This window comes from Rasamsonia byssochlamydoides (assembly GCF_041956645.1).
Source record: "Rasamsonia byssochlamydoides strain NRRL 3658 unplaced genomic scaffold VTN77scaffold_5, whole genome shotgun sequence".
In the NCBI taxonomy this organism is placed as follows: domain Eukaryota; kingdom Fungi; phylum Ascomycota; class Eurotiomycetes; order Eurotiales; family Trichocomaceae; genus Rasamsonia; species Rasamsonia byssochlamydoides.
Genome location: NW_027192388.1, coordinates 140,484 through 157,699, shown reverse-complemented (window position 1 = coordinate 157,699; position 17,216 = coordinate 140,484). Strand labels below are relative to the sequence as shown.

Below are 17,216 nucleotides of genomic sequence, written 5' to 3'. Positions count from 1 at the left end.
GCCGCTGAACGGACTCCACCTCGAGCTGACACTCCAACCACACCCCGTCCTGGCACGTGGAGATGCACATTTGATGACTCAGCAATGCAGCGCACAACTCTGTTTCAGGTCTAGCGCCGATACCTGGGTCAGGTGCCTGGAGGTGGCGTCATAGCCAAAGGCGCTGAGAGGAACCAGCGGGTCACGTTGTCTGTGTCTCAGGCATCGTGGCCTTGGCGAATCAGCGAATACGTAACCAAAGAGAGGGTCGAGTGTAGGCAGACAGTTAACTGTATACCTGCAAACTCTCCCTGTTCAACCCTCATTTTTCTCCATTGTGTTGGCGCTCGTCTCATTTCCTTCGTTAAGAAACATCTTATGCTTGCGACTCTTGGATTGTCTTCTCTTGGTTGTTTTTCCTGGTGACTGAATTTATCGCCTCCGCATAGCATAACGGAGGATTGCCGTCCCTTACCCTCGTTTGCCGACATCATATGTGCAGGACGCGGATCATGCTCTGTCTCTCGCCTCTCCTTTGCAAATAATGTCCTCGGATGCAGCTGTGTTCCCCAGCACATCCAACCCCACGTTCTGGAAGGACTCGAGCAGCTCTGGCACACTAGGTGGGATGCAGCCTACGGGTGGACGGGCGAGTTGGGCAGGCCCGTATCAGAATGGCAACACAGCCTCTGGAGCTGGGAATCGGCGGGCTCGTTTTCCTCACATAAAGGATCTCCAGGAACAGGCTGCGCGTTTGGATGTGGATGAAAGGAGCCCAGTACGCGTCCTGGTGCACATGCGGGTAACGGCATGCGAGTTTGCTTACCACTTGGCAGATAAACCACCTCCTGGGAACGGCTCGAGAAGCGATACAGCAATGCAAGGCACTGATCGATCAGGACCAGTTGGGGATGGCTTACGTCCAATACCTCCGTGCCTCTGAGATCACAGTCAATATTATACCCCGCCATTCGGAGTACCGATTAGCCGCCCATCAGCGCCCTGGCTGGTATGACCAATTTTCAGATCTCATGTTGGTAAGCCAACTCCTTTCCTGAATGTAAGCACTCGGAAGGCCATAATTAGGGTCTTGTATCGGGGATTGTTCTTGTCTTGCTCGTCAATTAACACAATGCTCTCAGTCCATTCGCACCAAGCAAGCCACCATGGATGCCATTAAGCAGCAGATAATTGAGGATAACCTGGCAAACAATGTCCATCCCGTCGGTTCCACCTCTATCGAAACGGCTACGCGCAGCTCCAGCCCGAGGAGCTCCCGTCATGAAAAGGGACAGGAAAGCGGGTCGTTGAGGATGCCAAGTCCTACCGACTTCCAGAGGTCATCCGATGGACAGAATAGCGTTCCTCGTAAACCAGTTGGAACCACGTCTGCGGCGGAGGATATGCTTGTTCAACGGTTTGCTAGGTTACGAGCAACTCGGAACTCCACACCTAGCCATCAACTGCCAACATCCACCGAGGAGAACGGCATGCCGGGACCCCTTTCGGATTATCCTCCTCGACCATCCGCCAACCTGTCTCAAGGCAAGATGAACACATCTCTCAGTTCGGCACCCCCTCGTCCGCTGGGTCCACGGGCCATGGGATCCTCTCCAAATGCGCCCACTCTCCCTCCGAAAGTTCCTCCAGATGCTGTGAACGTGTCGCTTCCTCGCGCTCCGAGTCCGACGTACAGCCCTATATGGACCGTGCCGTCCCAGCCACCGCCCAATCCGCCAAGAACTTCCAGTGAGAGCGTACGTGCAGGAAATTCCAGATACTCGCAGCTTGCCGGCTCTCCAAGAGGCAGTCCTAGCCGTTCTTCGGACGAAGACAACCCTTACAGGTCACGAACACCTAACGGGGTTCATCTAGCTCAGGAAAGCAAGAGCAGTTCCGCGGAGCTACCCCACAGTCCGACGATTCGGGCGCAACAGCTCCTCGATTACATGCGGAAGTATAACATCTTGGTAATTGATGTCCGTCCTCGCGAACAGTATGACCAGGGGCATATATACGCAAAATCCATCATTTGTATTGAGCCGGTAGCTCTGAAAGAAAATGTGTCTGCGGAAGAGTTGGAAGAGCGCTTGGTGGTCTCTCCCGAGCATGAGCAGTCTCTTTTCGAACAACGGAATGAATTCGATCTCGTCGTATACTATGATCAAAACACGGACTCCGTCAGCTATCTTGCGGGATCTCCTGTGGGAACATCAGCGCCTCACCTGAGGGCGCTCTACGATACACTGTATGAGTTTAATGCCTACAAGCCCTTGAAAGATGGGCGACCGCCTGCTCTTTTGATAGGCGGGCTTGATGCCTGGGTTGATCTGGTGGGACAGCAGTCTCTTGCCACATCATCCACGGCCGCTGTCATGGGTTCAATCCAAGCGAAGAGGCCTGTCCGCTCACCGGGCCGTCCCATCGGGAGGGTGCCGATGGCGAGTGCCAACTCCAGCTTGGAAGTCAGGAAGAGAAGGCTCCGCGAATTCACACCGCTCAATTCTGAAGAGCTTACGGCGTGGATGGAGCGGACAAAGAATGAAGAGATCGAGGCGAGCCCCTACGAAGGCGAGGACGGTACCGGTGCGGAGGAGCCGGCGAATGGTCAAGGTGAACAAGAGCCTCCTTCACCATTTGTCCATACATATGAGGATTTCTTGCGTCGATTCCCGGAGCCACACGCCATCCAGCAGTCTATGATGATGCCAGGACCTCAAGTGACCGTGCCAGCTGCGCCGAATTATGCTGCTCCTGTTCCGGTGGCCCCCTCGCGGCCACCGCCTGCAGTTCCGCGGCCCAGTTACGGCGGCGTTTCGGACGGTCGCCAAATTCAGCCTACCCTTGCACGTCAGAATTCCGCGACCAAAACGGCTCTCTACACCCCTAACTCTGTTATGCATCGGCTCAAGCTTCCCCGGACGGGTCTCACCAACTTTGGGGTGACCTGCTACATGAACTCGACCATCCAGTGCCTGAGCGCCACGGTCATGATGAGCAAATTCTTCATTGACAACCGATTTCGGTATTACGTCCAGAAGAATTGGAAAGGGTCTCAGGGTGTCATGCCGGGGCTTTATGCCAATCTGATACGGTCATTGTGGAAGAACGACGTGGAAGTCATCATGCCTACCTCGTTTCGAAACTTCTGCGGACGGTTGAACCGCGAATGGGCGATAGATCGACAGCAGGATGCCAAGGAGTTCTTTGATTTCCTCGTTGATTGTCTGCACGAGGATCTGAATATCAACTGGCAGAGAACACCGTTACGGCCGCTGACATTTGCGGAAGAGATGCAACGAGAGCTGATGCCTGTTGCCAAAGTATCGAAGATCGAGTGGGACCGGTATTGCCATCGAGAGGAGTCGTTCATCTCGTCACTTTTTGCGGGACAACACGCTAGTCGGCTGCGCTGTACGACTTGCAAGCGCACCTCGACCACGTACGAAGCTTTTTACAGTATCAGCGTGGAGATTCCGCCGTCCGGGACCGGTGATATCTATCAGTGTCTGCGGAGCTATTGCCAGGAGGAGATGTTAAGTGGCGATGAGGTGTGGAAATGTCCGTATTGCAAGTGTGAGCGGGTGGCGACCAAGCAGATCATCATCACGCGTTGTCCGCAAATCCTGGTGATTCACTTCAAGCGGTTCTCTGCTTCCAAGACGCAGTCGGCGCGGAAGATCCACACGCCCATTGACTTTCCGCTCTATGGCCTCCGAATGGATAGTTTTGTGATACCCTACCCACCGGCCAGCTCGAATGGCGATTCAGCTCAGGCATCGCCGCAGTCGTCTCTTTCCCCGACCGTACCGCCCTTCACTTATGATGCCTATGCGGTCCTGCGCCATCTGGGCTCGTCCTTGAGCAGCGGGCATTACGTCTCACTCATTCGGGATGCGCAGCGTCAGTGCTGGCGCAAGTTCGATGACGAGCGCGTGACCGACTTCAACCCGCGGGATCTGCGATTCTCGGATCGCCTGCAGAACGAGCAGGCGTACATAGTCTTCTACGAACGGGTTCCCGCGAAGTAGGAGACAGACATGGATGGGTGAGATTCATTCCGAGCTCGTCTTTTTGTACTGTACAGCTAGCCAATCGTTTTCATGACTGGATATTCGAATAGAAGGGGTTGGTTGGAGGGACGATCTACCTATGCATTATACCCTGGTTTTGTATAATGTTTCTGTTTCTTGTCTTGTTGACTCCCGATAGTGGGGAGTTTGGTTGGTTTTTTTCTATCGTTCAACCCCTGGACCGTTTGGACTGTTGTGTGTGTCGTGTCTGGGTGGGATGAAATGAAATGAAATGAAATGAAATGCGACGGTCCAAGGACCGGACTTTTGTATAGATGAGATGCCTTCATTATGTACGAGACCACGATTTGCAAATATTACGACTGATGGGGGAGGTTGATCCCCCATGAACGATGGACGATACCTAATTTTGTTTCTTTTAAATGTCAGGCGCAGCGCATGTAGTATACTACAGACTACCTAGGTAGGTAGGTAGGGCCTAGTAGGGATCTAGATAGGTAATTAGAATTTTTTTTTTAAAAAAAAGGGGGGGAGGGGGAAATTCTCCAATACAAATCTCTCTAGCTATCCTTCTCACATAGATAGTATGTACTACTGTACTCTATCTACTCTACCCCAGAAACCCCATATTCGCCCACATGGCATGCACGGGTGTGTACTGTAGGTAGGTATGGAATACTCCATACTCCCTCCGTACGGTGGGGGATGATATGACGACCCCACTTCCTCCGAGATTATTTTTCTCATTATCGTTATCAATGACGGCCACATGGAATATTCCGTGGATATACAGTGAGGTAGGTAGGTATGTATATTATGCTACACTCGATGGTTCGTGCGACGCTCGTCGGATCGGGACCAGATCGGATCGGCCATCCGCGCTGAGTAGGTACTAGGTAGTACTAAGTCTTGACAACTGCGGAGGAGCTCCATTACCGTATTCTTATTACCGAGGTAGAAGGACGACAGGTACTTCTAGAAGAGCACATGGCCTTTGAGGGGTACGGAATAGGATGGACACCCTTCCGCAGTGGATCTGGATCAAGAGAGCAGAATTATTTCCCCAGGACCCCAGTGTCGGAACCGAGAACAGAACTTTGGGGATAACAGCCCCAGCCCCACACTCTCTCTTACTTCCTACCTAGGTATCTATCTCTGTCGGGATATCACTGCGGTCGCTGTTAGTTGGACTCGTTGAAGAAGATATGGTCTACCTACAGTAAACTACCACTCTCTCTTCACTACTGTGTACCTAACCTGTACGTATATACTGTAGTGATGATACTCGACTAGGCTGGCTCTCAAGGGGCGGATCGGAACGGGTTCAGCATGCCTCATCAGGTAACAGAATCCGGCTGGGGCAGCTGCACCGCTGTCAGTTACTACTGTCAACAGCCCAGCAGGAAATGGAATGGCATTGAATCATAGATTCTTTCTTGTATTGGTGGAATGAGGAGTTTGTTATCCATGGAAATGGACCCTGGGGATATGCAGTCCATATCACGTCCATGGCCATTGAAAGCCAGCTCCGCCCCAGCGTGACTGGGATAGTAATAATAGTGCATAATAATAATAGTGCAGCAAGAATAATGTGCACCATGATTGATGATTAATGATAATGATAACTGTCACACCTGCTGTACAGTACTCCATACCGCCTGCATGTCCCCTACAAGTCTACCTACCTATCACACTCCGTAGTGCCAGACGGGCTAGGAGATACCTATTAAGCCATCTCTGATTCGTCGACGGGTTATTCACTTGTCAGCCGATATCAGCCCACGACAGACCGACAGACATGCAGGCAGCAGACAGGGGATTGTAGAATGGAAAAGAAGGCGGGGGATGCGGTGATAATTGCCTGGATTCGCTGCCGATGTCAGCAAGACGTCCAAGAAAATGCAGGAAAGGCTGAGTGGTTATTTCCTCGGTCAAAAATGGGGGACGGATGAGAAAGTCGGGGCGGAGTTCGAGAATATCGTACTGTTGGAGGCCAACTGGGCAAGTCACTGGTACCTCGTCTTCCGCGGTGTCGCCCACCAAAACACAAGTACCGGGTACGGGGAGCCTGGCCTGGCCTGGCGCCATCAGGAACCAACCAACGCCGACGTTTTTCTGTCTTTCTCAGCGGCAGCTCCCTGCCGGCCCCGACTTTCCTGTCGCTCCATCTCTTCTACCTACTCACATTCATACCTGTCCTGTCCTGCCGTCTTCACCAGCTCGTCTGTCATCGCCTCTTTTTCGGTCCTTTTACTTTGGTTTGGATTCTTCTTGATTGCAAGGTAAGCAAGCTCCTGACCAGCTCCTCGCCAATTCCGACAGTACACTTGGGGCCCCAGGCCACGTTGGCTGAAGCCACGAGGACTGTCTCCAGCTTTTCTACCGCCCATTCCTCTATCTCTTCATGCTTATAAACTTATCGACTCAGCTAATTGGTATCTACTGCTTCCGGAACAGTCAGTCACAATGTCGGAGACCAAGGAATTCACCTACAGCGATGTTTCCGCCCACAACACCAAGAAGGACCTCTACCTCGTGATTCACGACAAGGTCTACGATGTCACGAAATTCGTGGATGAGCACCCGTATGTACCTAGCACCAAATACCATCAGCAAGAGGACTCTTCCAGCTGACTTCTACAGTGGTGGTGAGGAAGTCTTGCTGGACGTTGCCGGTCAGGATGCCACCGAGGCGTTCGAGGATGTTGGTCACAGCGATGAGGCCCGAGAGATCTTGGAGGGCCTGAAGGTCGGAACCTTGAAGAGACAGGTATGTAGAAAGCTTATATCTGTAGCATCAAGATCGCATGCAATTAGCCTCGACTACGTCACCCCGTCGCTCCAAATTGCTTTCCCAAGTTATTTCGGCAACCCGTGCTAACTTGTGTCCAGCCTGGCGACCCTGCCCCTAAGACCCAGTCTACCTCTTCCTCGTCGACGTCTCCCTCCAGCTCCAGCTCCACCGGTCTGGGCGTCGGTTTGTACGCGGTGATCCTTGTCGGTGCTGCTGTGGCCTTTGGCGTGTACCAATACCTGCAGGCTGCCGGGGAGAAGCACTAAACTCGACGTTCTACCAGTGGTTCACGTGTAATGGCGGTGGATAACGACTGAGGAGAAGGGGCTGTTTTCCGTGTGTAAAAATTTCGGAGACTCGTTTTCTCTCCTCAAACCGTGGGAGAGGAGCAGAGGATACGAATAATGCAACGTTTGGACTCTGACGGGGTTGACATGTTTTCTTGTTCGAACGTTGAGGGTTACTTACGGTGGAAACTGATGTTCTGTCTTCCGCTGGATAGAGTGTTTCCTTCTGCGTGGATTCTGTTGACTCTTTTGATTCATTTCTTGTGATCTACCGATTTATTATCTCTGACGCTCTGCGCTATTTTCCCGTCATTCATGATTCAACGTGGGAAAACCCTCTTCACAACTTTATTCCTGGCCTGGCTTTTTATTTAGATGTGTGAAATCCGTGACTGATACAAAAATGATGGGTAATTCCGACGTGATATGATAGCTGTATTCATTTCCACAAGGCGGTAAGCAGGTCGTAATTCAATCGACTCTGGATATAGATATCGATCTACCTGGTTCAGGGGTTATATATATTGCAAGGTGCGATGTCGCCCTGCTCCCCACGCCTTAAACCTATTCTTTCTTCAATTCTCCTGTAGAATCAAGAATCTTTTGATCGAGCGTAGTACCACCAGCTCGACGACTCATAGTCCAGCATCACTGCGCAGCGCTGAAATAACGACAATCCGGCAACTGGCAGTCGGCATACTCGCGTAGTTAACTGCTGTAGATGGGACCGTTGTCCTCGTCTCGCACACGATCAGGTACTTCCGTCGAGCACGAAGAGCCAGTCCGTCCACTTCCTTGTAGGGACGCGAATCTATCGCAAAATAGATATTTAGGTATACTGCTTCCTCCCAATCAAGATCATTATCATTATCATCATGACCATCGTGATTAAATTGATCACCACGTCTCCCAAGCAGCCGCCGCATCTATCCTGCAGACTCGCAGACTCGCAGCCCAGACCAGCCGTGGATAGTCCCGACCATTCTTCAGAAGTACCGAAACCTTACCTACCTGATCCTGGAAAGATCCAACTCGTCTTGTCTTGGCCCTGATCCAGCGTCACGTCACGGCGTTGAGCATGCGCGTTTTCGCTTTCTTGCGGGCTGGGCTGTGCTGTCTTTCCATCGCCAGCATCACATAGTCATACTCCTAGTCACGTCGTGCTCTCCCTGCGCCAGGGTCGCCAAGTCACGCCGCAGGCAGGTCTTGCAGAAGTACCCAGTACAGTACCAGACCAGGTCAGGTCACCTTCTTTTCTTCTTGGGTCCGAATCGGTAGCGAGCCTGCTGCGCATGCGTATCTACATTATTAGAGGAGGAAGAGAGAAACTCAAGTGCACTCGCTTCGTCAGCGTCCACGGCGATGCCGGCAAAGTTCTTCTTGTCGCAGTAAGTAAGAGTACCTGCACTTGGTCGGTTGGTTGATTGCAGATTGGCGATGTTATCGATCATGGTGGCCTTGGAGCGGACGGCAGGCACCGCAGTGGTAGCTACCGTCACCTAGAGGAGGTTGAGAAGTGTCTGTGGATATCTCTTTTTTATTCTTTTTTCATGAACTGTGAATTTCTATGATTCTGACTGACTCTGGGAAATAATGACATTCTGATAAGAACCGTCTGGTTATATCAATAGCTATCTACTCCCCACTTTTCGCGCTGCCACTTTGCGATAGCCACGAAGTCAAAATCACATGAAGCTGCCTACCAGAAGGAATGCTGCCTTGCCCTCATCCTCGAGAACTTGAGATACTACTAATACCAGCTGAGGAAAGAGTCACAGGACAGTGCGCTGAATACGAGGTATAGAAATCCGCTAACCCCAGACCTGCCAATGAGAGCAAGCTTATATAGAAAAAACGGCATCGAACACGAACCTGGTCACACTAGCATACAACTCATACAACTCACAGAAGCCTTATCCATCCTCGATGTCTGCCGGAAAACGATGAAGAATTCAGAGAGAAGGAAAACAAATGCGTCTCTGGAATCTGGGATATGGATATCCTGTCTCCGTTGGTCGCAAGAATGACAGAATAACACCTGATCTATCTGATCGAATCAAAGATGGAGAAACACGGCAGGAGCAACAAAACAAATACCTACCTAACTAATTAATACGAGCTCAGAAAATAGCCTATCCTTTTTATACCCTTTTCTTGCAAGATCACCGCCACTAGACGTTCAGCTCGAATGCGGATCGATCTGAACCCCCGGATTGATGCCACATGCCACACCATGCGGCTCAGTCCTCGTGAGTCGCGATTATATCTATGGCGGGTCGTCCCATCTGCTTTGAGTTAAAAAAATAATGGTAGTCAAGAACTGATGAGAAGTAGGGCTGTTTTTTTTTTTCTCCTCCTGAGGCTAGAGGACGTATCGAATTGCATATATCTTTTCATTTTCATGACAACCGTTGTGAAGCACATCATTGTTTCGATATAGAGCTCTGCTCGATTGAGAAAGGCTACGGATAGGGAATCACCTTTGAAGATCCTCAGCCGACATGGCGCGCATCAGCGTCAAAGGCCTGCTGGCAGCTCTGTTCTATCAGCTCGTCATCCAGATCAACCTCTCCTCGACAACCGCAGCAGACAGTCCTCCTGCGCCAGGTTTCAGAGCACGTCCGATCCATCAGCAATGGCCAGTGTCGTCTCATCTTTCATGGAACGAGAGCATCGATGTGTCGGCGTTGCTGTTCTTGCGGTTCAGCAAGAAGCAGTATTGCCCGTCGGGGACCAGCCTGTGTCCTAGTATGTTCTGATCTGACCTGCTTTCCTGTCTTCCAATTAATCTCAACTCGACCAGACCCGACTCGACTGACTGCTGACATCGTCTCCAGCGTCCGGCCGCTGCTGTGAAGAGCCCGCCGACGCCTGCTGCAACGACGGGACCTGCATCGTCAAGGCCACCGACACCTGCTGCAAAGGCGGCGGCGCCTGTACCAATGGTGAGGAATGCTGTCCTGGCGGTTGTGCACCTGGCGGAGCGACCTGCTGCGCGGGCGACCACTACTGCGATGCAGGATACCTATGCTGCACCAACACGAACGGGTGCGCTCCCCCAGGCGCTGAATGCTGCAATGACGGCGGATACTGCCCTGGAGGCCAGTACTGCGTCACGATCAACGGGCAGAAAGGCTGCTGCGACGATCCGGACTGTATCGGCTCAGGCAACCCTCCTCCTGTATCCTCCCCGTCGTTCGAAACGACGGCTATTACAGCTATTACAGCTCCTCCAGCAGCCGCAACTTCCGAGCTAGCACCGCCCGCACCGTCTGAAACCGTCTACTACACAGTGATTACGTACACCTACTACGTCTACTGGTTCGTCGAGGTGTACATCTCCCTCGACGCCTCGTCCACCACGCAGACGGTATCGCTGACCTCGTCGCCGACAACTACCAGCACCAGCGTGTCGGTATCCGCGACAGATTCCGCCGACGCAGCCGCCAGCTTCGCCGCCCTGAGCGACAGCCTCGCTGCGTCGGCTAGCAGCAGCGCACAGTCAGGACCGACTCCGACAAGCGGCTCGGTTCTCGTCACTGCAACATCAGCGTTAGCATTGACTGCCCTGCCCCACGCCGGGGGTAGTGGAGGAGCGATATCGACCGGAGGAGCGAATTCATTCTTCTCCGCTCCAAAGGGCATTTGGATCCCATTATTCCTAGGAGCTGGAGGGAATGGAGCCTGGATGACTATTACGGCTGGAGTGGTCGTTGTTCCTTCGCTGCTGCTTATGCTTTTGCTTTGATGATGCCCATCCAGTCGAACTAATCCCCTTCTCTCTGATGGTGTCTTTTCTAAGGTTTTTCTGTTTCTTTTTTGTCCGTAACGCGCTTTACGTTTCTTTTTCATGGGATATATATAATAGTCAATCGGGATACATGAACACGAACAAATATATGAGATCAATGATCGATGGACCAATGGACTTGGGACTACAAAAATGCAAATGCAAAGTCATTCATCTTCTCCATGAGCTATATAATATATAATAGTTAGCTTACGTGAACAGAAATATGAGATCAGCGATCGAAGGACATAGGATGGCGGAAATGAAAATTGCGAATTCATGCGTCTTCATTCATCTTCTCCTGAGTTATATTCTTCTCCTGAGTTATATATTATATATATACATGAACAAGAACAAAAAAAATAATGAGACGGGCGATCGATCGACGGACATTGGAGGACGAAAAAAAAAACGCAAAGAAAAAATGGAAATGAAAAGGGGGAAAAAAAAAGGCAATGCAAATTCAATCATCTTCTCCATGAACGAGCTTATTTTATTATTTTTTATATTGTTGATAGAAAATAATAAGTCAATGACTGAAATTTTTGACCAGAACTAACTAGTATTATATTATTATAATTGTATTCTAATAGAACCATGAGAGAAAACAGTGATGATGATTAGACAAAAGATGAATGAAGAAAATGAGGAAAAAAAAAACAGTCTGGGTCGTTAACTCCCAGAACAATAATAATAATAATAGGGCCCAAATCAGTTTCCAGTTTCCATCTCCTTCCTTCCCTTCGTTTCGGGGTACTTGCTTGCTTGCTTCATTCACAGGTGAAGAGCACTACCACCTAGGACTGACTCCTAGGCGCTGACAGTAAACGGGCGAGACTGATTTCAGGAAAGAATGGGGGAATGAATTCTTCTCAATTCTCTTCTGATTTTTGGATTTTTCCCCCCTCCTTTTTTGCTATATACATTTACTTATTTACTTAGCTAGCTAATCTGAGAATGATACGATACTGATACTGATACTGATACTGATATTGATATTGATATTGATAAAGTATGATATGAAATTTCCCATTTCCTTTCTGTTCTGGACTATCTGTAAATCTTTTTTGTGTTTTTTATCTATTTTTTTTTGATATCAAATCAAATCATTTGAAATCATCGAACATCATACGAGCTCAAGCTCAAGCTCACCACCAAGACAGTCACAGACTGTAAGTAAACCTGTACTGTAACCCTGTGCAAGATGAGATGAGCCAAAAAGGGGGTAAAAAAAAGGACATAACATGGTAATAACGTAATAAATAATATTGAACATGAACATGAACAAGAAATGGACTGTGAAAAAGAAGAGTTACAAAGAATATGACCTGTAGACAAATGTAGACGACAAATTGATAGCATCAAGAGAGGCTCACAGTCGCCGCCCTTACATCATATCATATGAAATAAAAATGATAATGATAATGATAATACCTTGGGAAATTTTGTGAGATGATGAAAGCAATATCTTGCTCTGGAGATGGATCAAACGCAATCATGGCCCTGCCCCTCCCTCTTCGACATGTTGATATTTATATAACGTTATCATCGCCCCCCGTTCAACCCCGCTCGGACAGCTTCCAGAATCATGTTCTTGGCTTCCTCCAAGCCCTCCTTCGATCCCTTAATTTCAATCGCTTCGCCCCGGGCCTGGCTCTTCGGCACGTTGATCCGGCAGCCCGTCTTCTTCCGGATGGCGTTGATCTGGCTACCACCCTGGCCAACCACGAATCGATACGTCTTCGGATCGGGCAAGATCAAATATCCAGTCGCCGCCTGCTGCGACGCCGTCTCGATAGCCTTCTCCAAGGCAGCCTTCGCTTTGCTGACGTTCTCCGTGGAGCCGGACAGCACCCATGGAATTGTTGCAGGCTGCGAAGGATCAGCTGCAGGAGCATTGTCGACCACCTTCCAGGAATAGGCATCTGCCGCTGCACCAGGCTCATCGGTGATCAACGGAAGAGAGGCAGATCCATTGGGCCCGTTGCGCAAGTCAACCGGGCTAGGCTTGGGCGGAATCTGGTGGCCAGCATGGTCCACAGTCACCTGGTAGTCGTTGCGTAGGCGGCGGAAGAAAGCGCCGTTGTCCGAAATGACATGGTGCAAATGCCTCGGCACTTCAACAGTCTCGCCTTGCTGCTCCTTGAGCAGTGCCAGGATATGCGCTTTAGCCTCCTCAACCGCACTGCTAGGTCCCTTGATCTTCACATCAGTGCGACCAGACCCTTGCTTGGGAATGTCGATGGTGATGTTGAACTGCGATTCCAGATTGCGTCTCGTCTCCCCGCCACGTCCGATAAGCAGGCGGTGTTGCGATTGGGGCACATCCAGCGTCGCGGTGACCTGATCCTCCCGCTGCTTGACGAAAGCCTCGATAGCTGCGATGATCTTATCGACGACAGCGCCATTGCCCTCGAGCTTGATTGTCGTGTCGTTGCTGTCAGGACGCGGGAATTTCACCATGCGAGAAGCGGTGCCATCATCCGGACCACCCGCCTCGATAATGATTTTGCGGATATTAGCACCTATTGAAATTAGTATATGACGTCGCTTGCCCTGAATTATTAAAGTCCACTTACCACCACCGCCGATAAGCGCCTTGTGATGCTTCTTGTCCACCTCAATCGTCCTCGTAACAATCGCGTCGAATTCCCTAGCCCGCTGCTCGAGAATCTTCTTGGCCTCATCAACTTGCTTCTTGGTTCCCTTGATCTTGATCTCAACGCGTCCAGAAGCATCCGGTGCGTCTTGGGCGCTGGGAACGTCGATTTGCGCTCCAGTATCAGCCCGCAGCTTGTCCATTTCACGGCCACGTTGGCCGATCAACGAGGGGATCTGGTTCTGCGAAACAGAGACGGATGCCGTATGTGAGTGGTCAACAACCCATTGAAGCAAGCTGAGGATCTCGTCTCTGGCAGCGTCAGCGCCCTTGCTGGGACCTTTGACAATAACCTCATCAGGTGCTTGAGTGGTGCGGCCCAATCGACCACCACCGACCTCGCTCGCACTATCCGCGACAGACTGATCATCATTGGCGGGTGATGACGCTGCAGCACGAGGGAACTGGACACGGACATTGTAACGGTCCTGCAGTCGGTTCACCTGACTGCCCTTCTGGCCGATCAGGTCGCGGTGATATTTGGCGGGAATCTTGAGGACGTGGGTCGTTTCATCGGCGAGTTTCTTGCCCAGTGCCACAATCCTTGCTTTAGCGGCATCCGCCTTTGCCTTGGGTCCCTTGACTTCGACCTTGCCATTGTCGACCTTGATATCAACGTCAAATTCCTCGCGCAACTTGTTGATGTTCTCTCCGCGTTTCCCGATGAGGAAATTGGCGAATTTCTGGGGGAAGTCAAAGGTCGTAGTATAGCCCCGTTCGAGGTCGTCCTTCTCCTGTTGTTCCACAAAGGCACGGATCTTGGACACGAGCTCTTCTACGTCGCCAGAGCGCCCTCGCAAAGCAACGTCGCTCGGCAGAGCGGCAGCTGCTTTGGATTTCTGGGAGGGGACTTGACCATTGCGGCCCTCAGGCTCGCCAATGATGACACGGACAGGGATACGATTCTCATCAGCCTGTTGCTCACGTGCAATGTACTTGCGAACCTTCTCATTATACCTAAATAACCATGGTTAGCCCAGTCTAGATGCAGAAAAGCATGAGAAATGACATACTTCGAGGGAATAGTAACTGATTTCGATACGATATCAGTCTGGTCTCCCAATGCGTTCAGGAGGGATTCCTGCGCGGCCTGGAGAGCTCGTTCGAAAGTCGCAAGCTCCTCACTTGATGGTCTTTGTCTTGGGACCTGATAATTATCGGCCTGTGATGGTCCTTCGTAGACTAGAACCACTTCCGGGCTGTCGATATCGTCAGGAACAATGAGATGGACACCATAGTCATTCTTCAGCTGAGGACGACTTCTGGAACGGAGGTATGGATGGAAGTACGGGTCTACTGGCACCGAACGTATCCTTGCCGGAGGGTGGGCTTGGATCAGGTTCATGATATCGGAGCGTGCCCGGATGGTGTTCTTTCCATCTCTCGAATAGACCTCCCAGGTTACAGGGCCATCAGAACTCTGGGGTAGCACGATGCGAGCATCGTACATGTTCTCCAATTCTCTGATGACCTGACGCTGCTGAAAATAGGAAGTAAGTGCCCTAGCGTGGGCAACAGGATGCTGCCGGGACAAGTCGATACTCGCCATCTGCATACTGGTCGCAAGCTCCATGGCACGGTTGACACCGGCTTCAATGTGCTCGGGTGGTCCCGTGATGGTCAGGAACTCACTGTCTTCAGACGGCGGAGGCAAGATGATGGCACAGCCGGTCTCTGCAAGGAAATCGTGCAGAGCAGCATCGTTATCTCCCAGGATGAACTGATGCTGACCACGGCTGATTGCCAATTGTCGCAGGGTAAGCTGGCGTTGCAGTTCGGCCGCACGTCGCTCGATTTCAGCACGAGCCTGCTGCGCAGCAGCGCGCTCGCCCGAAATGTAAATGTGTCTGTCGGGATCCGGGACAAACCGGATCTGACCGACGCTGGCCTCTTGGGGCGGTGGCTGTTTCGTCCAAGTGTCGTAACGTGGCACTCGGATCTGCGCCTTGGTCCGCTCCTCGATCTCGTTCACATGTGCGTTGTGGGCACCCGCAATGAAGGGGAAGAATTCCGGAGGAATGGTCTTCAGCCGCAAGGTTATATTCGATGCTCGTTCTTTCACGATGGATTCGATTTCACGACGAGCCATTTCGGCGGCGACGGCGTCACCTTCGATGAACACGTCAATGGTGACACTGTCGTCGTCCTCCTCACCAGCAGCAGACTCGTCGGCTCTGGGCACCTGAACGCGCGCGCCAGTTCGCTGCTGGATGTCTTGCACGACGGCGCCTTGGCGGCCAATGATGTGAGGTCGTGCCGAGGCAGGAATCGGCACACGAACAGATTGCTAGAGAAATCAGTGGTCTGTGTGTAGAATCTAGAACAACGAGGAGCATTACCTTAGATCCAACCTGCTGTGCAACCTCCTTGAGAGCTTGTCTCACCGCATCCACTGAGCCCTTGCCCTCGAAGATAACCGAGCCATTAGGGCCGCCACGCATGTCAACAGTGGCCTTGGATCGCTTGCTGATGTCCCTCAAGATATCCCGGATCGGTTTCTTGAGCTGAGCGGGGGAAAGCATCTGCGACGGGGCGAGTCGCAGTTGTTCCACATGCTTTCCAGGGATAGTCATGATTTTGGGGCCGTCAGAGGCACCGAAGCCCGGAGCTGAGGAGCCTAATGAAAATTAAGACGTCAGTCGGAATTCAAGAGCCACTATAGTTTGGAGGGCGACATACTTGACGCCTGAGGACCATTAGACACCCCATTAGTTGAGGCCGACGCTGCACCTGGCTTTTTGGCACCCCAGGCCGAGGGCACACTGGCGGCTTTCGACTTGGGACCACTGCCCAGAGCTGGAAACAGCTCCTCCGACCGCACATCGAAAGCCGGAGTCTTTGAAGTCTTCTTCGGCTCTGGCGCGGGAGCGGTCGATCCAGCCTCGGGGGTGGCGTCTTTGGCAGCATCTGGCGCTCCACCCTTCGCCAACGAGGACGGCGGAGGGTGTTGAATGTCGTCCTCATCGGGGACATCTTCCACTGTCACCTTGTGGGCCTCATCGCGCGCGTGCTGCTCGGAGAGGAGAGCCGCTGGCGATTTCGAGGACGTCTGCCCGCCGTTCACAATCAAACCGTGCGCTTCAGTCGCCATTATGATAGATCTCAACCGTCACAAGAAGTATAGAGGGTTGTTCGCGGGGCAATCGAAAACCGAACGAGGCTCGCCAGGGAGCTAGCTCGATTGAAGTATGGTGGATATTCTGCATGTGGATCAGTATGTGCGAAATGGCATTACGGGGCCATTGGCGAGATCGCAACCATACCGTTAAGGTTAATGATAAGGCGTAGACAACAATGCCACCGTCGGCAGACGATGGAAGAAATCGCAAAGAACGTTATACCTATCGGAGAAGACTGGGCTGGCGGAGACGACGAAGACTAACGGGCTATCTGCTCAGGGACGCTGGACAATGCATCACAGCGGCAGGGCTTGCAGCAGACAGAGAGGCGAAGAAGAGGAGGGAGAAGAGAATGGCAGAGGGAAGCGGGGAAGAGGAAGAGGAAGAGGAAGGGGGGAAGAGCCAGGAAAATCGATGAAGGCGAAGCGTGACAGCAGAGGTGATAATAATAACCTAGCAGCGTGGAGGAACCGAAGAGGACAGTTTCGAGAGTTGCTGCTCGGCGAGACTTGGCGCCGGCACACTGCCGCTCCCGCTGACTTGTTAGCGCCAGT

General features: G+C 51.6%; 4 protein-coding genes across 4 annotated transcripts; 3 read left to right on the top strand and 1 right to left on the bottom strand.

Moving 5' to 3' along the window:
* Positions 1-523: 523 nt before the first annotated feature.
* On the top strand, positions 524-4,010 carry VTN77DRAFT_6426 (uncharacterized protein; the record flags this gene model as incomplete). Its single annotated transcript, XM_069422703.1, has 3 exons — positions 524-757; positions 816-1,016; positions 1,122-4,010. 3 exons carry the CDS (start codon positions 524-526, stop codon positions 4,008-4,010), a joined length of 3,324 nt encoding a protein of 1,107 aa, XP_069281336.1.
* Positions 4,011-6,479: 2,469 nt separating this feature from the next.
* Positions 6,480-7,073, top strand: VTN77DRAFT_6425 (uncharacterized protein; the record flags this gene model as incomplete). The annotated part of the gene is made up of 3 exons (XM_069422702.1): positions 6,480-6,598; positions 6,657-6,783; positions 6,906-7,073. The coding sequence occupies 3 exons, from the start codon at positions 6,480-6,482 to the stop codon at positions 7,071-7,073; spliced, it is 414 nt and encodes a 137-aa protein (XP_069281335.1).
* A 2,522-nt stretch (positions 7,074-9,595) lies between these two features.
* VTN77DRAFT_6424 (uncharacterized protein) lies at positions 9,596-10,842 on the top strand (the record flags this gene model as incomplete). Its single annotated transcript, XM_069422701.1, has 2 exons — positions 9,596-9,842; positions 9,932-10,842. 2 exons carry the CDS (start codon positions 9,596-9,598, stop codon positions 10,840-10,842), a joined length of 1,158 nt encoding a protein of 385 aa, XP_069281334.1.
* A 1,587-nt stretch (positions 10,843-12,429) lies between these two features.
* On the bottom strand, positions 12,430-16,634 carry VTN77DRAFT_6423 (uncharacterized protein; the record flags this gene model as incomplete). Its single annotated transcript, XM_069422700.1, has 5 exons — positions 12,430-13,409; positions 13,464-14,500; positions 14,557-15,830; positions 15,883-16,160; positions 16,223-16,634. The coding sequence occupies 5 exons, from the start codon at positions 16,632-16,634 to the stop codon at positions 12,430-12,432; spliced, it is 3,981 nt and encodes a 1,326-aa protein (XP_069281333.1).
* Positions 16,635-17,216: the final 582 nt, after the last annotated feature.